The sequence below is a fragment of the Nilaparvata lugens genome, chromosome 8 (assembly GCF_014356525.2).
Source record: "Nilaparvata lugens isolate BPH chromosome 8, ASM1435652v1, whole genome shotgun sequence".
NCBI lineage: Eukaryota > Metazoa > Arthropoda > Insecta > Hemiptera > Delphacidae > Nilaparvata > Nilaparvata lugens.
The window spans coordinates 35717376-35743891 of record NC_052511.1 but is presented as its reverse complement, the minus strand read 5'-3'; the positions used below and the strand labels follow the sequence as shown (position 1 = coordinate 35743891).

The 26516-nt window shown below is 34.8% G+C and overlaps 2 protein-coding genes across 2 annotated transcripts in view; one reads left to right on the top strand and one right to left on the bottom strand.

Moving 5' to 3' along the window:
- LOC111055944 overlaps positions 1 to 19130 on the bottom strand; it is an 86727-nt gene extending 67597 nt beyond the window's left edge. The window contains exon 1 of the mRNA XM_039434649.1: positions 18437 to 19130. Coding sequence (XP_039290583.1) covers positions 18437 to 18551 — 115 coding nt within the window. The 5' untranslated portion in view covers positions 18552 to 19130. The remainder of the gene's footprint in view (positions 1 to 18436) is intronic.
- Positions 14318 to 26516, top strand: part of LOC111048260 (acetylcholine receptor subunit alpha-like) — a 492391-nt gene continuing 480192 nt past the window's right edge. Inside the window, exon 1 of the mRNA XM_039434650.1 lies at positions 14318 to 14432. The gene's annotated coding sequence lies outside the window, so the exon portion shown is untranslated. The remainder of the gene's footprint in view (positions 14433 to 26516) is intronic.

Here is a 26516-nt window from a genome sequence, read left to right as displayed (position 1 = left end):
CCGATGCAAGCTTTATCCGAGAGTCAAGAGCGTGAATTTCAAAATTCAGTAAACTGCGGGCTTTGTGCTGAACCGTTTTTAGACAGCGATATTAAATGTCGTCACCACGCGCATGAAACCGGTAATTACTTGTGTGCGGCACATGTTTCTTGTAATTTAACAGCTCGTACTCCGGAGTACATATCGTGTTATTTTCATAATTTCTCCGGTTTTGATTCGCATTTTATTCTAAAATCGCTCGGTAAATGTAAAAAAGAAATTTCCTGCATCGCAAATACGTCAGAGAGATTTTTGACACTTTCAGTAGGCAAAATTAAATTTTTAGATTCCTACAAGTTTATGTCTGAATCCTTGGAAGTATTGGTGCGTAATTTGGTAGAGAGTACAGATATGGAAAAGAAGTTCGAACGATTATTTTCGGTGTTTGATGATCCACCTCGCGAACACAGACAGCTCTTGTTGAAGAAAGGAGTATATCCCTACTCGTACATGAGCTGTCCCGAAAAATTCGCGGAAACATCGCTTCCCCCCATTGAATGTTTTCATAACGACTTAACTGATACACCTTTGTCTCGCGAAGAATATGAGCATGCGCAAAGAGTGTTCTCAACATTCAAGCTGAAAAATCTGGGTGAATATCACGATTTTTATTTATGTTTGGACGTAATGCTATTAGCGGTAGTTTTTGAATCCATGAGGTCTACGCTTTTTAGCTCATATGGCCTCGATGTGACCCATTTTGTTTCCCTTGCCCACTTCACCTGGAATTGCATGCTGAAACACACTAAAGTCGAACTGGAATTACTAACACATCCGGACATGCATCTTATGTTTGAGGCGGGAATGAGAGGCGGGGTCTCATTTATCGGTAAACGTTATTGTGAGGCGAATAACAAACATCTACCCGAAACATACGATCCTTCAAAACCGTCTAATTATCTGCTTTATATCGATGCAAACAGTTTATACTCGGAAGCTATGAGCCGAAGCTTGCCTGTTGGAAATTTCAAATTCCTCTCAGAGGAAGAAATTTCCAGCCTTGATTTCGCGAATTTGGACAGCAATTCAGAAACCGGGTATATAATAGAATGCGATCTCAAGTACCCCCAAGAGTTGCATGATAAGCATGCGAGCTTCCCCCTCGCCCCTCTCCACCAAACGCCCCCGCGCGAATTGCTGTCGAACTACCAAACAAATGAGAACGGTCAAACTGGAACCAAAAAGCTCATGAACACACTTTTCGACCGTGAAAAGTACATTGTTCACTATATCAATTTAAAGCTCTACCTCCAGCTCGGTTTGAAATTATTGAAAGTGCATCGCGTCATTAGCTTTTCCCAATCTCCCTGGCTGAAAAGCTACATCGACTTTAATATCCGGAATAGACAGAACGCGAAAAATAAATTTGAAATATCCTTCTTTAAGGCCTGTTGTAACTTAATTTTTGGTAAAACGATACAGAGTAGTCGTAAGCAAATGAATGTTAAAATTATCACGGATGAAAAACGGTTAGATAAGTACATTTCAAACCCGCTATGTAAACGCTGGCAAATAATTAGTCCGAACGTGATCGCGGTTTTCTCTCGTAAGTTGGAACTTAAAATGAACAAGCCTGTCTATTCCGGCTTCAGTGTACTGGAGTTGAGTAAATTCCATATGTACGATTTTTTCTATTGTAAATTACAAAAAATTATACCGTGGGATCGTATAGAATTGTGCATGACTGACACCGACAGTTTTCTTCTTAACCTTAAAGTCGAAGATGTGTATCAGTTGATTAGAGAAAATTTGACCCTTTTCGATACTTCTAACTATCCACCTTCCCACCCTTGCTTTTCCATGGAGAGGAATAAAGTTGTAGGAAAGTTCAAGGATGAGACCGGGTCAAAGCCTGTCCATAGATTTCTCGGACTTAGATCCAAACTTTACTCATATTTAGTTTGTAACGAGAATGAAGAACTTGTAAATAAATGTATAGCAAAGGGTGTACAGAGCGGAGTAAAATGTAGAAAGCTTAATTTTAATTTATATATGAAATCATTGTTTGAACGTAGTGAACATGTAGAAAAATTTAATATGTTAAGATCGTATAATCACACCATGTACCAGGTTGAATGCGCAAAAATCTGTTTGAGCCCTTATGATGATAAGAGGTATATTGCTGAGAATGGTGTTGATACTCTCCCTTTCGGTCATTATAGTCTCAACACTCTAAATGATTGATCAGTATGTGCCATGACAACCATCCAACACCACTGATTTTGATTTGACTGTTGTAAATATCATGAATATTATTAGATCTAAGTTAGCTTTAGAGCTTCATAGCGTGCCGCGTGTGAACTATCCCACTCGCAAATATGAGTTGAAAAGTGAAAAAGACTTGCTTCAAGCCGATCTCATTGAGATGACAAGTTTATCACGTTTTAATAAGGGTTACAAATATATCTTAGCTGTTATTAATTGTTTTTCAAAATTTGCATATTGTGTACCATTAAAAGACAAGACAAGCCAATCTGTATTTAACGCTCTCGAGCCAATTATTTCTAAAAATAAAGGAGTTAAGCTGTTCCAAACAGATCAAGGAACAGAATTCTTTAATTTAAAAGTTAAAGCATTATTAGATAGATATAGTATTAAACATTATCATGTTTTTACTGATAAGAAAGCCTCCATAGTTGAAAGGTTTAATAGAACACTTAAAGCAAAAATTTATAGATATTTAACTGAACATGGAACCAAAAACTGGTCATCACAACTAGACAGATTAGTTCGAGATTATAATGCAACAATGCATTCATCCATTAGAATGAAACCTAAAGATGTGACGAAAAAAGATCGTAATCATGTTTTAATGTCATTGAATTCTGCATTCAATAGACGATATAAATTGAAAAATTCAAAACCGAAATTTAAGCTAGGAGATGTTGTACGAATCTCAAAGAAAAGGGTTCTTTTCGATAAATCTTATAACATAAACTGGAGCGCAGAGTATTTTGTAATTCATTCTATATTTCCTTCTCAACCTGTAACGTATAGCTTGCGAGATCTAAACGGAGAAGTAATTAGTGGCAGGTTTTATGCAGAAGAAATTAAAAAAACACAATTAAATGAATCGGAGAGACAAGTGTATTTGATTGAAAAAATATTAAAACGAGATAAAAAAGGACTGCTTGTGAAATGGATTGGGTTTTCAACTCCTAGTTATATTAGTAAGGATCAACTATTAGATGAAAAATAATCTTTTGTAAATATCATGTAAATTTATTGTAAATAATCTATTGTAAATATCACGTACATTTATTGTAAATAATCTATTGTTAATCTATTGCAAATACATTCCATTCAGTGTAAAAATATGACAAAGATTTGGTGTAAATATAATACGTCTCTATCAAAAAATGCTTCTCAGTTTCATTTTAATCTGAAGTTTTATTTGCTAAGGCTCAAGCGTTCTCGTGAAGAGGGTGCGGGTGAGAAACTTCTATCAGTGCATTGAAAGGGGAGAGCGCTTGCATCCCGATGTGATAAGCTATGGTGTCTAGCCCACAATCTCTTCCTCCTTGATAACTTATCAGTTCCTTATCAGATCGCATGCTGTACACGTGACTAACATGATTCCGATAGTAAATTTCGACAATGTTATAAGAGAGAAAGAAATGCCAACATGGTGTAAAAATGGTAAGTTATTACCACATAATGCAAGGATCCTTATAATAGGCTCTTCAGGTTGTGGCAAGACCAATTTACTATTTAATTTAATTTTTTCAAAGAATGGGTTGAGATTTAAAACTATATACTTGCACACGAAGAGCGAGTATCAAGATAAGTACTTGTTTTTGAGAAAAGTCTTTTCAAAAATGAAGGGTATTGAATTTCATATAAACAGCAATTCGGAATCTATAGCTCACCCCAACAAAATTCAACAATATTCTCTTGTCATTTTCGATGACTTCCAACTTAATCACGTGCCTCAAATAAGAGAATATTTTACCATGGGTCGACATCGTAATATTGACACTGCATATTTAATTCAGAGTTATGGGGCCACACAGAAACATTTCACTAGGGACAACGCAAATATGATTATAATCTTCAAGGTAGATTTATTGAGTCTGAAATTAATTCACAGAGATCATGTTGGAGCAGATATTCCTTATAAAGATTTCGTTAAACTTTGTCATACAGTTTGGAATCGTAAACCTCATAATTTTCTAACTATTATGACCGAGTGTGGAATTAATAGCGGGAAGTACCGAGATTCGCTCGATACGTTTCTTACCGTTCAGTAGAGATTAATTCTTTGTGCAGTCATGTTGTCATACGGCAGGAAGCTGAATAGAAAGGAGGTTGGTTTAATCGAAAAGATTAAGAAATTGAGAAAAGTAATTAGAGAGAAGCATAAAAGCTTAGTCAATTTTGAAAAGCGATCGGAGGAATATAATAGGAAAACGCTCTCTCCGTTAATAGAGCCCATAATTGAACTGGGAAAAAACAAATTCTCACACTCTGATGTAAAACCAAAAAAGGAACAGGTAAAAGAGGAGAGTATGGAAATTGATGATAATGAGGAGGGAGATGAACAGAGTTATGAGAGTTCAGCAGACAATTTTTTAAGCTCGACTAAATTTGAAAACAGTTTACTTGGTTCTAGCAGAAACGACAATGTGCTGTCACAATATCTAAAAACGTTTCATGCGGAAAAACAGAATAATTCAATCAGTTATGGAATTTCATATAATTCTAAAGATGACGTGTATTATATTGGTAATCAGCAAGTAATATTTGTTGATGGTTATATAGATATTGATAGTGAAAGATTTCGATTAACACACGGTCTACTTGAGTTGTTATTCAGTGCGAGACCAAACTCAAATCTTTATAATGAGAGAGATCTGGATAAGTATAAAAAAATCTTAACACTTACAGGTATACATTTAGATCGAAGAGGCTATGTTAAACGAAATCAGGGAATTAAATCGCAATTGATTCAAAAGTTATTTCCCAGTAAAAAAATTAGTAAAAAGAAGGGTTGGGGTTTATTGAAATTTGCAAAAAATAATTCTCATGATAGAATTTATCAATACTTTGATAATTTTGACGAATTAGTGGAAAGATTAAATTTACTCTATTCCTCAAAAGCTAGTGGGAACACTGGGCATGATGTGGAAATTGCAAGTATAATTGAAGAGCTAAAAGAAGCAAAATTAATTGTTTAGTGTCACGATGACTCTACATCGATTCGGACGAATTGATACACCTAGCGGAGCTAGTCTTACGTGTGATATTGACTCGATAACACAGAAGATAATCGAATCGATAAATCAGCAAGGAATCAGCGAAGCTGTGAAATTTTATTTAGATTCGCAAATAACCAAACTCGTTTCGGAAAATACAAAGAATATTGGAGTGAGCATAATTGAAAGAGAACATATTCTAAGCACCTTACAAAATTTCAGTGTAATATCGATAAAGCTATTGGAGAGAGAACTCAAACTCTAGAGAGTGCTTTAGGGGAAGTGAAAACTTTAACAGACAGCTTTTCATCTCAGTTGCTCAGTATTAACAACGATAAAGTTGATAAGGCTTATTTAGATGAAAAATTAAAAGCCGTATCAGATAAAATTAAGAATTTGGAGGTGCTGGACAGAAACTATCTCAATACTAAATTGAAACAACTTAGTACAGAAATTTTTACTAAAGTAAATGAAACTCACCCATCGGGAATTGATAAGCAATATTTAGAATCTACTTTGCAGAAATTGATTAGTTCTTCATTAACAAAGGAAGAGTTTGAAAAACGATTATCTGAAATGGCGGGTGCAATAAAAGCTAATATTATGGAGGGTATTGAGCAGTTTATTACAAAAGATGCTATTGCTATTCTGATTAATCAAATTGCAGAAAAGTATGCAACTAAAAATGATATTGAAGATTTTATTAAGAAAAACGAGATGGCAGACGCTGTGAAAAGTGTTCGTGATGAAATAGCTGAGGCAATTAAAAATTCGGAAGAGGGTGCTGTCATGAGACTGCAATGTTCGGCGCCCTTCATTGAGTACCTAAGTCTATTTATCCACAAAATGGCGTATGATATAGTATCAAAATATGCCGAAGTTTCTTTCCATATGAATTGGATTGAGGCAAAGGATCATGGGCTTAACGAACATCAGGTAGTGCAAATTATTACAGAAAAAATGGATTTGGTCAAATATAAAGACTTTATATTGGCGCCGAAAACATAAAATCTTGAGTTGAGTGTGAGAGAGTGAACGTTTCAGTCTAGACATTTTTCACTATGGTTGATTGTGGTGTGAATTCATTTCCAACTCGATTTTTATCCAATTCAAGTTGGTGTACCATAACCTCAGTTAATGTTCAACCATTGAGTTGAAAGGTAATGAAAAATGGTATGCAGGAGAAAAAAGCAGAGTTCGAGGAAACGGGGTAAAGGAATCTTGAGTTCAGCGGCGAGAGTTTTTAAAGGTTTGGCAGGTAATGTAACATCAACTATTCTAAATAAGGTAATTGATAACCTTGGAGAAGAATATCATATTCCCGGATACGAGTGGTGTGGCCCGGGCACCAAGGTTAATGAAAGGTTAAAGAGAGGTGATCAAGGCATAAATTCGTTAGATAAAGCTTGCAAGGCCCACGATATAGCCTATACTCAAAATAGTGATAATAAAACTCGAGCGGTAGCTGACAGGGCTCTAGCGAACGCTGCATGGGACATTTTCAAAAATCCTCAAACACCCCTTGCCGAGAAAGCACTTAGCTATCTTGTTACAAACGTTATGAAAGCTAAAGCGGCGTTTGGTGGGACTTTGAGAAAGAAGAAGAAGAAGAAGGGGGAGAGGAGAAGTTATAGTAACGATATTAGACGCAAAGCTATAGCTCAGTTGAAAAAGCATATTGCAGGAAAAGGATATTTTTTGAAGCCTTTTCCTAAAAGTGGTGGTAGACTTCTACCCCCACCCCCGCCAGCATCATATGGAGTGAGTTTATTCCCTCAAGTTAAGAAACGTAGAACAACAACGAAGAAGAGTAGGAAGAAGAAGAAGAAGAAGACATGAATATTGAAGGAGAATTGAGTAATTATGATTTGATTGATTGGTCGAAATTATTACAGATTCGGTTAAGAGGTATATATATGCTAGATGCATTACCCAAAAAAATTCTAAAAAACGAGAATGCCATTGTGAATTTAGCAAGGGAAAGCGAGGATGGTACACACTGGGTAGCATATAAGAAAATTGGTTCTAATGTTTGGTATTTTGATCCAATTGGAAATTTACAACCTCCATACGAATTGGACAAATATTGGAAAAAAGAAAATGGAGTAAATATATTTTATAATGTAGAGCATATGCAACCATTAAATAGCGATTTTTGTGGTCATCTTACATTATTGTTTCTTGCAAATCAGTTGTAATTAAGTGATTGTGGTGAACACACAAGATGGTGGTTATTACATTACGATCTAACACAAGTGATCTCTATGAACATTTACAAGAAGTTATAGAATTGGATAAAAATCGTGAATGGGAAATTGGATTGATTAATTTTTCCAGTTACAATAGTATTGCAAACATTAACAAAGGAACAAATTCCAGCTTCAAATATGGTGATAGATTAATCGAGTTGGATACTGGTGCATATGAAGTTGAGGATATTATAAAATCTTTAAAGAATAAATTGAATATTGATGACAAGAAGAATAAACTTATTATACGTGCAAACGTAAATACTATGAAGATTGAAATTCATTCTGATAAAGCCATTGATTTAACACGTTCTGATTCGATTGCTAAGATACTTGGTTTTGATAATGTTGTTTTGCAGCCAAATAAATGGCATTATTCCAAACATTTGGTTAACATAACAAGCGTTGACAGTATTCTTGTTGAGTGTAATTTAGCTTGCGGCAGTTACTCTGAGGGAAAACAAAAACATGTAATCTACGAATTTTTACCAAAGGTTCCTAGCGGTTATTTAATAAACGAAGTACCATCACCGATTATTTATGTACCTTTGAATACGCATCGAATTCAAACTATTAATGTAAAGGTAACGGACCAGAACGGATCGTTTATTGATTTCCGCGGAGATACAATTACAATTAGGTTGCACATACGTGAAAAGTAATGGGTTATCTTATTTTCAACCCACGTTCGAATAAGACCAATCAAGTCATTAGAGAAAGGAACGCGATAGCGACAACACCTAAAAACAAACGTGCTTTGTCGGCTAAAAGCGCGAGAATATTAGAAAAGTTGGGTTTTATAGTCGATTGGCGACATGTTAGGCGGGGGAGCGGCGGCAATTAGTGAAATACTGGATGTGGAGACAGACCTTCAGTTTTATAATGATATTACTAAATTCCAATTTCACACTCATACAGTTTATTCGGGACAGGAAATAAAAAACTCTGACGAGGCACGTATTGGCATAAATTCTTTAGATGTCTATTCTTTACCTTGTAAATCATTCATATTGATTGAGGGAACAGTTAACTGTACAAAACCGGGAAAAGACCCAGCCGATACACCAGTTGCAGCAGGCTATAAATTAAGCAGTAACGTAATCGGTAACCTTTTTGACGAAATACGATATGAATTAGCAGGTCAGCAAATTTCTAAATCAAGATTGATTGGATTAACATCCACAATTAAAGCTATATTGGTGAAAAATACTCTCGATAAAAACACATATCACTTGGCTGGTTTTGACAGAGCAGGATATGAGCTAACGGATAATACATTCACTTTCTGTGTTCCGCTGAAATTAATCCTCCCGTTTTTTGAAGATTTTCAAAGAATAATTTTAAATTTGAAACAGGAACTCGTCTTATTGAGGTCACCGACAGATCTAAATTGTGTTGAGTCTCAAGCGGAACAAACGTTAGTGTGAAAATTACAAAACTGCAATGGCGCATGCCCTACATAACTTTAGAAGATCATGTAAGACTGAAATTTTTGAGACTGCTCGATGCTGACACTCCACTGAAATTAGGTTTCCGCCATTGGGAAATTTGTGAATTACCAAATTTGCAAAATTCACTTAACCATTCTTGGGCGGTTCGTACCACATCGAGTTTTGATAGTCCAAAATACGTTATAATTGCATTTCAAACTGATCGTAAGAATAAAATAAATAAATCAATATCTAATTTCGATAGCTGCGGTATTTACAATGTTAAAGTATATTTGAACAGTGAGTATTATCCATATGAAAATCTGCTAGGTAAGAAGGAGGTTTTATACCGCATGTTCTTGGATTTCGCACCCTCGTATTATAATCATTCAATCAATAGTGAACTCGGAACAGAAATCGATTTTAAAACATTTTGTGAATCAACACCACTGATTGTTGTAGATTGTTCACACCAACCAAGTCATTTGAAATCATCGACAGATGTTCGTATTGAAATGGAATTTAAAAGTGCAGTACCTGCAAATACTTCCGCGTATTGCGTTTTAATTAGCGATCGTGTGATGGAATACACACCTCTCACGAGTATGGTGAAAGAAGTTCAGTAATTTGTTGATAGAGTGCATCACTGCAGGTTATATAAGGTGTGTACTGCAACAAATGTAAGCCATTATCAGTTTCACCTTTGAACAGCCAACATGTCCTATTCTTTGTGTTCTGATATTTTGGATAAGCCGCAAACTCGCTCTATTGGTATTCAGTGCGATCTTGATAGTTTCTATTATGAAGCAAGGTGCAGTACGCCGAAGCCGCTGGAGGTGGAGGAGGAGGAGGGGAGAGACGCAGGATTACCGAAGCCGCTGCAGGTGGGGGAGGACAAAGGAGGATTTGAGGAACCCCCCGCCGCGCCCGCCGCCCCCGCCGCCGCCGCTGAGGGGAGAGACAAAGCCTACGAAGAGAAAGAAGGTCAAGCGACTGCTAAAATTGCTACGGTTGATCTTCACTGGTTTAAACAAGATTGTAATCAAATTATTGTGAAAGAACTTGCCATAATTGATCAGTTTAATAATTATATTGTGTTCCATTTCAAATCGCCATTTGCAAAGACAGAATTGAGTGCAAAATTGTATAACGATGCAACATGGTTAGAACGTCACTATCATAAAATAAAATGGGAAGATGGAGATTTAGAATACAATGAGTCATTAATACGTGATTACCTTGCAGCTTATGAGAAAATTTTCACAAAAGGAACTGAGAAAGCAAAGTTTTTAAGAAGATTGCATAGCAACGTACAATGCATACCAGAGGATTTTCCAAAACCTGATTTCAGCTTTTTCACTAGTTCATGGTGTTATGCTGCATGCAACATTCATAAAAATAATCCACATTCTCGCTGTGCGTTATTCTCTGCCCAGCATTATAATTCTTTGTTGTTTAAAAATATGTATCAAACAAATAATTTCTTGTGCGAAAACAATCGAATGCAAAGTATGAAAATGGCTCCGATGTACACAAATTCACAGAAAAGAAACTTTGCTCGTTATGGATTCTTCTACAACGGAAAGGATCTACAGTGTGTTTATTGCCAGCATGCATTGAGACTGCATAAAGCGCGTACATGTTGTCTATCGTCAATTGATGAAGAAAGACCGCTTAATTACTCTATAATAGTTCCTGCCTACACCTAGTTTTCTTCATTCGCTCAACATCATGGATCCGAGAAAGTGGTTGGCTCCCGACAACGAATTGGAAGTGAGGTTAAAAAACTGTATTGATTGGTACGATGAGTGTGAAAGTGCAATTAGGAAATCAACTCCTGAAAATTATAGTTTGGCGAAGCAATTGAAAGACATTTTTCTAAGCACGGTGAATTTAAATGATATAAGAGACTATCTATGTTATTATCGTCCTCATAATTTATGTATAGATAAGCTAATTAGAATTGAAGATGAAGTTATGTGTTGTTGTAGTGAAATGTGTAAATAAACGTTTTCTGCCTTCAAACGATTTTTCATTCCGATATCCCATTCACGTTTTTTAGTTTAGTTGCTGCTTAGAGCTAGAGCAGACACCACGTGTGTGGTAATCTTTAGTGCACGTGCGCCTATAACACGTGCATCTCATTAATTTAGAGCTAGAGCAGACAGCACGTGTGGGGTAATCTTTAGTGCACGTGCATATCATCAATTTAGAATTCTTTCCCCCTCATTCGACTCACGTCAAACATCTGCAAGATGCAGTGTTATGGTTTTTCAAAATTCAAAAAATTATCTCGTCTCTTGATGTCAATTTCATTTAATGAATTTGATTCAATTGCGAAGAATATTAAATTTTCAACAGGATGTCAAGATGTTGATTTACCGTTAACAAAAACAGAAAATGTACACTTTTCGATTCTATCTGAGATTTTCGAACTGCTCAATATTCTAGACAGCGGTCATCTACATTATGATTGTACAAATGATTCGTCATTATCTGTTGTTAGAAAGAGAGAGAAAGATATATCTCCCTCTCACTCTCTCCCCCTCACCTCCACTGGACAGGGGGAAGGGGAAATCTATTTTTAGAAAGAGAGAGAAAGATATATCTCCCTCTCACTCTCTCCCCCTCACCTCCACTGGACAGGGGGAAGGGGAAATCTATTTTTAGAAAGAGAGAGAAAGATATATCTCCCTCTCTCTCTCTCCCCCTCACCTCCACTGGACAGGGGGAAGGGGAAATCTATTTTTAGAAAGAGAGAGAAAGATATATCTCCCTCTCACTCTCTCCCCCTCACCTCCACTGGACAGGGGGAAGGGGAAATCTATTTTTAGAAAGAGAGAGAAAGATATATCTCCCTCTCACTCTCTCCCCCTCACCTCCACTGGACAGGGGGAAGGGGAAATCTATTTTTAGAAAGAGAGAGAAAGATATATCTCCCTCTCACTCTCTCCCCCTCACCTCCACTGGACAGGGGGAAGGGGAAATCTATTTTTAGAAAGAGAGAGAAAGATATATCTCCCTCTCTCTCTCTCCCCCTCACCTCCACTGGACAGGGGGAAGGGGAAATCTATTTTTAGAAAGAGAGAGAAAGATATATCTCCCTCTCACTCTCTCCCCCTCACCTCCACTGGACAGGGGGAAGGGGAAATCTATTTTTAGAAAGAGAGAGAAAGATATATCTCCCTCTCACTCTCTCCCCCTCACCTCCACTGGACAGGGGGAAGGGGAAATCTATTTTTAGAAAGAGAGAGAAAGATATATCTCCCTCTCACTCTCTCCCCCTCACCTCCACTGGACAGGGGGAAGGGGAAATCTATTTTTAGAAAGAGAGAGAAAGATATATCTCCCTCTCACTCTCTCCCCCTCACCTCCACTGGACAGGGGGAAGGGGAAATCTATTTTTAGAAAGAGAGAGAAAGATATATCTCCCTCTCTCTCTCTCCCCCTCACCTCCACTGGACAGGGGGAAGGGGAAATCTATTTTTAGAAAGAGAGAGAAAGATATATCTCCCTCTCACTCTCTCCCCCTCACCTCCACTGGACAGGGGGAAGGGGAAATCTATTTTTAGAAAGAGAGAGAAAGATATATCTCCCTCTCACTCTCTCCCCCTCACCTCCACTGGACAGGGGGAAGGGGAAATCTATTTTTAGAAAGAGAGAGAAAGATATATCTCCCTCTCACTCTCTCCCCCTCACCTCCACTGGACAGGGGGAAGGGGAAATCTATTTTTAGAAAGAGAGAGAAAGATATATCTCCCTCTCACTCTCTCCCCCTCACCTCCACTGGACAGGGGGAAGGGGAAATCTATTTTTAGAAAGAGAGAGAAAGATATATCTCCCTCTCACTCTCTCCCCCTCACCTCCACTGGACAGGGGGAAGGGGAAATCTATTTTTAGAAAGAGAGAGAAAGATATATCTCCCTCTCACTCTCTCCCCCTCACCTCCACTGGACAGGGGGAAGGGGAAATCTATTTTTAGAAAGAGAGAGAAAGATATATCTCCCTCTCACTCTCTCCCCCTCACCTCCACTGGACAGGGGGAAGGGGAAATCTATTTTTAGAAAGAGAGAGAAAGATATATCTCCCTCTCACTCTCTCCCCCTCACCTCCACTGGACAGGGGGAAGGGGAAATCTATTTTTAGAAAGAGAGAGAAAGATATATCTCCCTCTCACTCTCTCCCCCTCACCTCCACTGGACAGGGGGAAGGGGAAATCTATTTTTAGAACACCCCCCGCCCTACAGGCGGGGGGAAGGGGAGGAGGGATGGACGAGGGGGGAGAGGGGGGAGGGGGATCTCGAGCAAAAAAGCTTCCTTAAAATCTTGAACCTTCTCTACTAACCAGCAAATTTAATCCATTTGAATGTTAAAAGTGACTCTCATCATTTTATCAAAAGTTTCCGTACATTAATTTAAGGCTGTTCGTTACACTTTTTATTATTTAAATTTGATAATCTTTTTCAATATTATTGTTAAGATGAAAAGTGAGAAAAAGAAGCAACTGGAATTTTTAAGTGGTCTAATAAGCGAGTTATGGGTTGTTGAAGTGCTAACTTTCCAAATTCCGTTTTCTTTCCAGATCATAAACGGTTTTGACTATATTATTAGAACTATTCTTAAAAATTCGAAAAATGTATCTTTTCAAACTGAAACATTTTATTCCCCATATCGTTCATAAATAGAAAAGTAACATTTTTTGTGAATTCGATAACTTGTTTATTTTGGCATTATTCGCGAAAAACGCATAATAGAACAAAGCCATTGATATACTGATGTATTAAAAAAACTCCTATGGAAAATTCGAAACCGTTTATGATCTGGAAAGAAAACAGAGTTTAGCACTTCAACAACCCATAACTCGCTTATTAGACCACTTAAAAATTTCAGTTGCCACTTTCTCTTACTCTCATAATGATCTCAATATAATAATTCAATTATATTGAAAAAGATTATCCAATTTAAATAAAAAAAGGTGTAACGAACAGCCTTGAGGACTCGTATTCTTTGTAATGGTATTGTTACAGTTGAAGTTTCATCTTCATCTTAGTGTTATTCTCTAGTGTTAAGAGTGTTATTGCCTGTCCATTACACGTTTCCCATAAGTTCATTCTCCAATGTTTTATCACACAACTATTTTTCGAAGATAAACCAGCTGTAAAGCCCAGACCCGCGCGTTCTATCGTTCATTTTTCTCGCTCACACGCTCCGACATCCAAACTTACGGCCCTATCGTCCCTTTGAGACTTATTATTCCCTACCGTTAGACTTTTCAACAGCTCTGTTAAAGGCGTAGCGCCTGTGGGCGGGGAATTTTCTCCGTTGCCGGGGAATTTTCACGTGGGGGAGGGAAATTTGTAGGCGTTTCGAGGGAAGAAAAGCGTGTGCAATGGTTGAGTCCACCCCCAGTCATCTCTGACCTGTATTTCGGGGTGTTTTGACTGCTGGACCACTGGCAGCAGTCGATCGGTGAATCTGTACTGGTGTCTCCTCAACTTCATCTCAGAGCATCGTTCAAGGTAACTGAACATCCCCCGTAGAATGTTCCATCTCATTGTCATTCCTGATCCATTCAACCCTTGACAAGAAATCCTCACAGTTCCCAGGTTACACCCTTATTCTAAACAGATTTATCTCGCATATTTCGTTGGGAATCGTGTTTGTTAATCAGGTTTTCGTAGTTGTTTGTTGGAGTTTGAAACTATATAAAGTAGGGTTGTTTTAAATACAGTTGAACAGGTTACACCCTTATTCTAAACAGATTTATCTTGCATATTTCGTTGGGAATCGTATTTGTAGATCAGGTTTTCGTAGTTGTTTGTTGAAGTTTGAAACTATCTGAAAAAGAGTTGATTTGAAATAGAGTTGAACCTCAAGGACGGGTATATCACATGAGAAATATCAACTATTCTTCGAGCATCTGTTATAAGAGTACTGTAATAGTAAGTGATGTGGAATTTGCTATTATTAGTTTATCGTAGTAGTTCGTGAAGTCGATTTGAAATAGGGTTGAACTTCAAGGACGGATATGTTACATATGAAATATCAACTTTTATGTGAGCATTTATTTTAAAAGTAATTGTAATTAATGTGGAATTTGTTAGTAATCAGATTATCGTGATAGTCCGTAACGTCGATTTGAAAAATAGGGTTGAACTTCAAGCAAGGGTATGCTTCATGGAAACTATTCAAGCATCTATCATAGAAGTAATTATAATCAATAAGCAATTTGTTTGTAATTTGTTACTGTAGTATTTGATAAGATTTGAGCGTTGATTAGAATGGAATAGTGTGGGAATGCTCGAATTGTATACTCCATTAGGGTGAAATCGAAGTTCATTCGAGTATTTACATTCCAATTTATGATAGAAACAACACGGTTCGATTTTTGTCACATCCATATTTTATTAGATTTGTTCGCAGGTAAGGTTCAATAGTGGACTGATATGGAAGAGTGTGGGAATGTTCAAATTGTAGACTCCAAGATAAATTCAAGTATTCTTATCCTAATTTATGATAGGAAAAACACAATTCGATTTCTGTCACATCGATATTTATTAGATTTGTTCACAGGATTGCTGCAGTTTCGTGTTGAAGGTAACACATCTTTACGGATGGAATTAAATAGAGAATGCATTCATTCAAAAATGCTAATTAATATTTATATGATTATTATTCAACGAAAATCCTGAATAAATGCTGTAAATCACCCCGAAGTGATTTACAGAAGACGAGCAGAAGTCTTCGGGTTGATTTACAGCATTTATTTAGGATTTTCGTTGAATAATAATTATATAACACATCTTTAGCTGTACTGTATATAAATCACCCAGCAGTCCGGCAAACAAATTCAATAAATGTGGATTTGACAAAGATTCAACTGTGTTATTCAATAATCGATTTGAAATAGGGTTGAACTTCAAGCAAGAGCATGTTCCATTGAAACTATTCAAGCATCTATTATGAAAGTAATGTTTATTTTGATGTGCAATTCGTTTGTAATTTGTTTCTATAGTAATTGGTAAGATTTGAGGGTGGATTGAAATGAAATAGTGTGGGAATGTTCGAATTGTTTACTCCATGAGGGTGAAATCAGAGTTCATTCGAGTATTTTTATCCTAATTCATGATAGAAGAAACACAGTTTGATTTTTGTCACATCCATATATTTATTTGATTTGTTCACAGGTAAGGTTCAATAATGGAATGATATGGAAGAGTGTGGGAATGTTCGAATTGTTTACTCCATGAGGGTGAAATCAGAGTTCATTCGAGTATTTTTATCCTAGTTCATGATAGGAGAAACACAGTTTGATTTTTGTCACATCCATATTTTATTAGATTTGTCCACAGGACTGGTGCAGTTTCGTGTTGGAAGTAACACATCTTTAGCTGTACTGTATGAAACACCCTGCAGTCCGTCAAAAAATTTAATAAGTGTGGATTTGACAGAGATTTAAATGTGTTTTTCTATAATTATTGAAAGATTCCAAAATTTCAATTCCTATTCAACAAATAAGATTCACAATTTCACATGTGTATGATTGAGTTTTCGTAGTTATTACTCCAGGTTGAAGATTGATTCTTGTAAAATAGTTTGAACCTATTATGAGGGGACTGATTCCTAATGAAGCCGCGTTTACACCAAATTTATTAACAAGATGTTGATAACTCAATCCTTATAGATTCTATTAGATTGAACAGAACTTGATAAATACATATATGTTCATCATGTGTATGAAAAGTTATGATTTTAGATTCTATTAGATTGAAAAGAACTTGACAAACACATATGATCATCAAGAGTATGATAAGTTATGTTCAATGTAATAGAATCTATAAGGATTAACATTTTGTTAATAACTTTGGCGTAAAAACTGCTTAAGAACTCATCATAAGTTAGATAATTATCATTCATCCAAGAATTCTCATCATGAAGTTATGATGAGTGATTTGAAAATAATATCGTTTGTAATTGAAGCATGTGGTCTTGTGCATATGGATTGATATATTGCTCGGAATTATACTCTCACCTAAAACCGAACTCAAGCCTAAATTTCAATGATAACTTCAACGTTATTGAGGAAAAGATAATATAATATTATAAAATATTATTATTAAACGGAAATCCCAATTAAATGCTGTAAATCACCCCGAAGACTTCTGCTACTGCAAATATTGACAACAGGGTAAACAGCTAGATGGAAATTCGATGAGCGCTACTATACAAAATTTTTTGTCAGCCCGGGAATATGATGAGTCAATGTGTGTAATTATATTAAATACAAGTTGACATGTTTTGATGCGAACAAACGAACACACGAACAAACGAACAAACACAAAACCTACTCTCTCTTATTATATAGATGTGAAGTCCTCCTTGAAATTTAAAATTGATTAAACTACTCCCTCATTAAGTGCAAAACTTGATTATAAGTGATAAAGAATATAGTATATTGTCTAGTTTTATAGTATATGTCCGAGAAAGTATTGGTTAGTTTTGATAGACTTTGATCCAGTTACTACATTTCTGTCAGTTATTAAATATTTATCATCATAATACATTCTCCTATAATGCACTTCTTATAACGATAATGGTAGCACAAGGTTACCTTATTTTCTCTCTCCTAGCATTCCGATAATGTACTTATTGTATGAATCAATCAACAATAAAGAATATTTTTAATAAGTAATTTGTATCATTTCTGATACCATAGAAATTGATTGATGTCGATTTTTGATTCCATATTTCTGTTGAAAATGTTGATAAATGGAAGGAATTTTTGAAACATTATGAGAGTGTTGAATTGTTTATCATCAAAATTGACACTCAATATTACCAATACACACTTTGGATTGATTTAGAGCTGAATGCAATATATGGAGAGATGTTCAACGAATGAGTTCCAATTAAGAAATAATTGCATAGATTAAAAATCAATATGCGAACTTTCTCAAATAGAGTTTGATTCTAAATTTATGATTCATCTTATCAAGTTGCTATATTCATGAAAATGATAAAGTTATAATAATCAATAAAAATAAGTTATTGAGTATTCAATTAATAAATAAGTTATAATAATTATAGAGTTAAATAGTAATGAAGATAATAATCAAGTTTCCTATTTATGAAAATAATATGCATATCAATGTGCATTATTGTTAAATTTTATTGAACGGGTAGTATAATTGTAGTCTAGTAGCTCTCCGTCGATAGGCAAAGCTACAAGACCCGGACTGTACTTTAAATTATTACAAATACTCAAAAAATGTAGAAATGAGCATAGCCTATATTGGTCCATATTTGGGCAATTCTAAACTAAATCAGGAAATTGAAGAAGCTTTGGGCAATAGCCTGTTCTTTCTTTTCCGAATGTTGTATTGTTTTTGCCAAGCTAATAAATAAATAAATTGATTGTTATATAAATGAGACTTTCACAGGATGTATCACACTTTAAAAAATATACAAATTGTGAACATTTTATCATATCAAAAATTGGTAGATTTAATGTATCGTTACATACCTGTAATGATGATATTCTGCTGCAACTCGATTCTGGAGGGTTTACTGCTAACTTGTACCGTAAATAGAGCTAGCATAACTGCTAGGGTTGATACAACAATCACGGAATACATCATTCTTGAAATTGTTGAATTATTGAAACTTCCAACAATTATATAAACGTAAAATGATACTGCGAATTCCACTAGAGAAATTATCAGATGATAAGACTATTCACACACCCGCTTTATATTTATCAAATTTTGATGATGAAAAAATGGAAAAAAGTGTATTTGAAATTACGTATTCCGATAGAAAATTGATCAGTTAAGAGTATTGTCCACACACGGTATTGTATCAATATAATGGTTTTATATAGAACAGATTGTCCACACACCGAACTGTATCAATAGAATGGCTTTATGTAGAACAGTTTTGGAGATAAAGTGTCAGAACTGTTAAAATATTTCGACCTTGAGATCACCCACAGTGAACCAACAATGCTCCGCGTTCGCTTCAAAACTGCAGAATGAACCTTGCGAATTATTTCAAAAGCTTTTTATAGATTAACACACAGAAGATAGAGCTTAATCATTCAGGAAATTGAGCATCCTAATAAGAGGATTCTATGCTATAATTTTTTGTTCGAAGATTAGAGGAAAACGATAGTGAATTCGCTGAAACAAAGTAACAGAACTGGTTTTTGGTAGACTGTGAATCCCTCAGAGGATTTTTGGTTGTCTTTTTTTCGTAGCCGCACTTAGTTTTTAGCTGTTATTATTAGTCGCGGTCGACTCGGATATTCCTGTGACGTCATAATCAGTGATTCCCATGTTTACTGATACTTATATAGCTGTATATTTGTATGTGATATGGTAAATATAGATATAATGGAGCCACTCGTCTTCCTGTGATAACACATTGACTACTTATTATGTGGAGTTTTTCAAATGCACCATCCTCATGTGAATATAGCTTCTACTACAATGTATTCTATAGTGAGGTCCACGTTATAATGACAGTATTTGATTAACTTTGATGTTGCTATCCTTGTCTATTATTCGACAAAGCGGGTGGTACTATCTTTTTCTAGCTCCGCAACGATGCTATATCTGTTCTTGACAGTGTGGAAATACAATTAATTAAGGCAGAGAATCGGCAACGATGTTCTCCAATCTTTGTTCACTGCCATTATAACGTGGACCGCACTATAGGTAGTCTACCTTGCTTCTAGCTTTATTACTTCTATACCTATAATCTTCCAGTGATTTTAATTTCTCAGATTCTGCTACAGATGTAATTTTTAGGTAATTTCCCAGAGTTTAGAGACGGTGTGAAGTAAATAAATTGATAGAAAATTTGATGACCAGATTGAATTAGGATTGAATTTGGAATTCAGTGTGTTCAAAATTCATTACAGAGGAAGATGGACGAAGAAGGAAAAGGTATGAGAGAGAAAGGAATGTTCTAAGAGGAAAACATTGTCAAAATTATTCATAATTCTTATCACATGAGATATCAGACCAATCTCTGATTATTCATTTTTTTAATAATACAATTATTGTATTCGCAGTTTCCACAGTTGAAAAAATTAGAATGATTGTTCTTAATCGATTAATTAATTAATTAAATTAATTTCTCTGGATGTTGGACGACACATGCAGAGGAGTTTATTCATAAATTCATACATACATTACATTACATTACATATTTTTTAATATAACAATATTGAGGGTTTAGAAAATGATACCTCACTATATAATATATGTGTCGAGGTTATCATCAAATTAATAATTAATTGATATGATAATGATTATTCGATTAAATCATGATCTCTATCCATTCTATTTTGTATCACGAGTATACCTGTATCATAATGGGGAAATATTATGATTCATAACAGGGGGCTTTAGAACTACCTCCGTAAACGAAGCCGTAGTGCATTCGTGTGACGTCAGCACAGGTAGGGCTCCTACACTGATCAAAATACTAGCTGATATAGATTAGCTGAAATCAACGAATTTTTATTGGTGTAGGAGCCCTACCTGTTCTGACGTCACACGAATGCACTACGGCTTTGTTTACGGAGGTAGTGGCTTTAGTCAATAGATTTCTATCAATAATCTTTCTGAAAATATCCAGTTCACTGATTTAATCTTTCTTAATTTCGAATTGTATTCATCATCTGCTTTTAATTACAAATTCATTGAATGGAATTAGATCTACTGTTATAGACATTGAGAACAAAATATTAAAACTTTTGAATCATAACTTGAAATACTGAAAATTCTGTGAACAACTATAAGACAACCAATTTCGACTATGTGTAACCCTACCTGAATTTGGGAGAGGAATAGCACAAGGTTACCTTATTTTTTCTCTCCCTATCATTTTTGATGATGATCTTGTTGTATGAATCAATATCAAATATCGGGGCACCGAGCTTTGCACTTTATTTTCATTTATTGATAAACAGAACACAATTCTCTGAAATGATCGTGCTTTTATTTTACAGCTGGCTATACGTCAGCTTATGAAATTCAGGGATGCGATAGGCCTATTTTAATTTTCTACAGAATCACTCGCTCACTTTTTACTATCCACAGACAACGATAGTCTCAGCTGTTTCAGCCAAAGATGAATTATCCTTTTTATGTCGTTCAGCGAGTTTTACGAAGGATGAGCTCAAGTGCAATCAAATTTTCATATCATATACCTACTATGTTCTAAATTTCGTTAAAATCGTTAGAGCAGTTTTCGAGATCTGTTGAACATAGATAACCAGATATATTCAGAAATTGCTCGCTTAATATATCAAAGAACTGGAAGAACCTAAATACAGCCCCCTTTTCTACATTGAAATAACTGCTGTATATTGCTACAATCACGATCCATTGTCGTAATAATTCCTAATTGAACATTTATTGAATAATACTTTTTGAATAGTTCTCTTCGAATTTCCATCTAGCTGTTAACCCTGTTGTCAATGTCTGCAGTAGCAGAAGTCTTCGGGGTGATTTACAGCATTTATTTAGGATTTTTGTTAAATAATAATTTTATTCAATAAAAATGAAAATTCAATCATCAAAGTGTTCCATAGAAATAACTGTTCCTCTAGTAGTTTGAGTCGTGGAATATACAGAGTGATTCATAATTATGGTAAAATATTTTAATTCGTGATAGTAGAGGTAAATATAAGAAAAAAAGTTAATATAAACATAATTATATCCATAAACGCTTCATTAGCGAGCTATACAGAGTGAAAGATTTCGCCCGGAATTCAGTTCCTCTTGGTGAAATACACCGATGCTGAATTGTTTGGGGACTAGTTTTTGAAAAACCTATGCTGGATTCATATGGAAAAATATCTGAAAAATTGAATAAAACTAGTCTTGGAGCTGTAGTGTGAGTAGTTTTTGAGAAAAAAGTTGAAATATGCAAAAAATTTAAGTAGAAAAACACAGACTTCTACGTTTGATGCCCAATAACTTTCTTTAATGACCAGTAAACAAATATTTTTCCGCGATAAAAATTGTAGAGAATTCAATTCTGAAAAGAATTATGTAAGCTGTGTAAACTTAATTCAAATAAAAGTTGAATAAAATGTATTCTTATGTAGTACATTACACCATAAAAATTTGCTGTTTTATGAGGAAAGAACTAATAACTCATAGGTTGTAGCTGATTGCAAATAAAATATTCGGTTTTTTATGAAAAGTTTTTCTTATATGGAAGTAGCATATTCAAATGACATTAAACTTATACCAAAAGACTAGTTAGATTATGCCATTAAGCCTGGAAGGAAGCTCAAACAGAAGTAGATGATCTCCTATGATTCCTGCCCAAATGTTTACTGAAAACTGATGTTGTGAAAGATTAGGATTGATGGCATGAGGATTCTCAGCTGCCCAAATATGTTGGTTGTGGACGTTAACGATAGCAGTTCTTGTTAAGTGTGCCTCGTCGGTAAATAAAACGGTTGTTAAAAAGTTTGGGTAAACAATTTTCACTAAAAACCATTGGCAAATACTAGCACGGGGAATACAGTCTCGTGGCAATAGAGTATGAACTTCCTGGAGGTGGTATGGATGTAATTTCTGCTATTTTAGTATCCTCCAAATTATAGATTGATTGACATTAAACTGCACTGACAATTCTCTTGTGCTCTTCTCTGGATGTTCATAAATTTCATTAAGAACTTGTTCTTCTAACTCAACAGTCATAGTAGATCGGAGTCTGCCTGCATAAATGTGCTCTTTGGATATCAAAGAATCTGTTTCAGACCGACGTTGATGAATAGTGGCAAAAAACCTTGAACTTGGACATATTCGGTTAGGAAAGTTCTCTTGATACAAACGTCTTGCTTCAGTACTATTACAGTAGTGTCCCACTCCATACATTAAATGCATGTCGGCTAATTCGGAGTATGAATAATGTCTAAGATTACCTGCCATTTTTTGAAAAGTTAACACTCAACACGAAAGCAAAGTGGAATGGTTACAAATAACTGGTTAATAGAATAAACAAAAAACACAGCGCAGTTACAGTAGGCCTAACTTACAGTTTGTTTTTTTTTTGTTCAACAGTGAGCTAAAGTATTTCTGAAAATAATTTTCAGCTGATAATTTCATTTGAATATTTCCTTATTCAAAACATCAGCTGTTTTAAAACAGCTGTTATTAAAATCCATGTTTTATTTGCAATCAGCTACAACCTATGAGTTATTAGTTCTCTCCTCATAAAACAGCAAATTTTTATGGTGTAATGTACTACATAAGAATACATTTTATTCAACTTTTATTTGAATTTAGTTTACACAGCTTACATAATTCTTTTCAGAATTAAATTCTCTACAATTTTTATTGCGAAAAAATATTCGTTTACTGGTCATTAAAGAAAGTTATTGGGCATCAAACGTAGAAGTCTGTGTTTTTCTACTTAAATTTTTTGCATATTTTAACTTTTTTGTCAAAAACTACTCACACTACAGCTCCAAGACTAGTTTTATTCAATTTTTCAGATATTTTTCCATATGAATCCAGCATATATATTTCAAAAACTAGTCCCCAAACAATTCAGCATCGGTGTATTTCACCAGAGGAACTGAATTCCGGGCGAAATCTTTCACCCTGTATAGCTCGCTAATGAAGCGTTTATGGATATATGTTTATATTAACTTTTTTCTTATTTTTACCTCGAATATCACGTATTAGAATTTTACCATAATTATGAATCACCCTGTATAAAATTTTAAACCCTTATCTTATTTTTTGTCCTCGAGTTTCCCATTATTTTATTCGGACAATCTACATGTTTAGCAGAGAGTTGGCAATCTTTGAACTAGAAATAGCAAACTGGAAAGATTCCTTTTTGAAAAGGATAGCAAATGCAAACATTCCAGTCGATTGGAGAAACCTTCTTTGCAAGGCGAAATCCCCTTGATCCCACCGTATTATCATGTAAAACTTACCAGGCGATTCCTATATGAGAGTGCTTCTTTCCATTCTGTGGATCAAAGCTTTGCAGGTTTGTAGCAGAGGATGAAAAGAAAGGTGTTATTGAAAGAGAATAGTAGAATGAGAGAGTGGGAGGAGGAAGAGGAAGAAAAAGAAGAAGAAGAAGGAGGAGAAGAATATATTGAATATATAAAAGAAATTGAAGGAGAAGAGGAAGAAGAGTGGCGAGTAAGACGGAAAAAGAACAAAAACAAGCACAGAAAATAGGATGAGATAAAAAAATTGAGAGGAAACAAGAGGAAAAGGAGAACCAGGGAGAGTGGAGAGAAAAAGAAAATGGAAGAAACTGAAAAAGAATATATTGAATATATAAAAGAAATTGAAGAAGAAGAAGAAGGAGAAGAGGAAGAAGAAGAAGAAGAAGAAGAGAAGAAGAAGAAGAAGAAGAAGAAGAGAAGAAGAAGAAGAAGAAGAAGAAGAAGAAGAAGAAGGAGGAGAAGAAGAAGAAGAAGGAGAAGAAGAAGAGGAAGAAGGAGAAGGGGAAGAAAAAGAAGGAGGAGAAGAAGAAGAAGAATAAGAAGAAGATGTTGAAGAGGATGAAAGAATATAGGAGAAAGAAGTGAGGTATGATTAAGAGAGAAATAAGAGATGGGAGGAGGATTAAGAGAAAGAAAATCGTGAGAGAAAGAATAGATAAAAAAGATTGTATGTAGTGGAAAAAATGGAAGTGTAACGAATATGTTGAGATAGAATTCGAGAAGAGAGAATATTAGAATGAGTGAGTGAAAGAGGTGATGAAGGAATGAATAGAAATATTGGGATATATTGATATGATAATAATGGTCAACGATGAGATTGGATAAGCGAAAAGCGAGATGAGGAGAGAAAAAACTTCTAAGACGATAGTTGAGAATGAGTAAACGAAGGAAAAGAGATAAAAATTATGGGATAATGGAAATATAATATTAGGAAAATCCAAATTAAATGCTGTTGAACAGACTGAAGACTTCTGCTACTGCAAATATTGACAACAGGATAAACAGCTAAATGGAAATTCTGGGTGATTTAAAGCATTCAATGCGGATTTTCGTTCAACAATAATCATTAATTCATTAGCATTTGGATAAATGCAATTTCCCAGTAATTTTCAACTAAGGGGGATATAAGAGAAAACTAGAAATAAGGAGATAGACAAAGGAAAAAGTGTAATAATCTTGATTAAAGAAGCAAAACTGAGAGAGATGAGAAAGATAAAAGACTAAAGGATGAAGTATGGAGAGGAGAACAATGAGAGAATGCGAGTAAGAAAGAAATGAAGACAATTCATCGATGTAGTGAATAAAGATGGGAATAGAAGAAGATTGAGATAATGAATTGAGAGGGAAGAAGAGATGTATGGAGATATAAAAAAGAAACTAGAAGTAATGGAAGAGAATGTTGGAAAGATACTGTTGCAAAGTAGAACTAGATGTATGTAAGATACGGATAAAGAAGAGACATATTTTCAAGAGTTGATATTTTATGTGAAAAGCAAGAGATAGAGGGATATTTGATATTTTATAAAACACTTATTGACATGGGCTACTTTCAAATTAATAAAACAAAATAAATCTTATGGCACCCTTTATTTTTAAAAAACTTTAATAGTTGTTCAACTATTTTAAACTAAGTTGTTTAACTAGTTGAACAACTATTTTGAAGTTTTTTTAAAAATAAGAGGTGCTATAAGATTGATTTTTTGTTTTATTGATGTTTGATATTTATTTGATTCATCTTACATTACCAGGTTTGACAGGACCTATGGTGTCAAACTCTCATAAAATCAAACAAAACAAAAATAACACTTCTAAATTAATCAAATACAATACATAGTTAAAAATACTGGTGGAGATTAATACAAATGATGAAGCTAATGTAGGATAATAAATTGGTTGGGTAGAATTCACAGAGAAGTGGAAAATATTAAAGGTACAAGTGAGAGGATATTAAGGCTTGGTGGGGGGTAAGGATGTAGAATATAGAGGAATATGGATATAAAGGAACCGTGATTTTCGGTGGAGAGAGAGAGATTGATTGATTGATTGATTGATTGAGTACTTTATTTATGTAGATTACAATATATACTGGCTTATACACTTATATACAATAGCTTACAATACAGCAAAATTATAGATGAATTTACATAATATAGACTAAGAAAATAATTATGAACTGTATATGATATGAAAAAGCAGTTTGTAATATAATAACTATAGATAATAATCATATTGTTATGCATCTACATAAATTGGCGGAGCTTGGACATATCAATGTCCATTCTTCGGAAAGAATATTAAAAATATCCTCCCCACTAACTCTCTACCAAAACGTTAATTTCGTTATTTAAACTAAGGATTTATTTATTAATGGAAATATTGTAAAAGTTTTAATCAATATGAATATTAAAGAGAAAAAAAAACAGAAAATTGATGGAGTAAAATAATTATATAGGTAGATAAGATCAATAATTGATTAATAAAATGAAGTAGGCTGAAAGTAGATCAGGGTTATCAACTTTCAGTAATATACAGCATTATGCAGTGGATAATTGAAATAACATGAGTTTATATAATATATATATACAATTCGTTCTATAACATGGTTTAA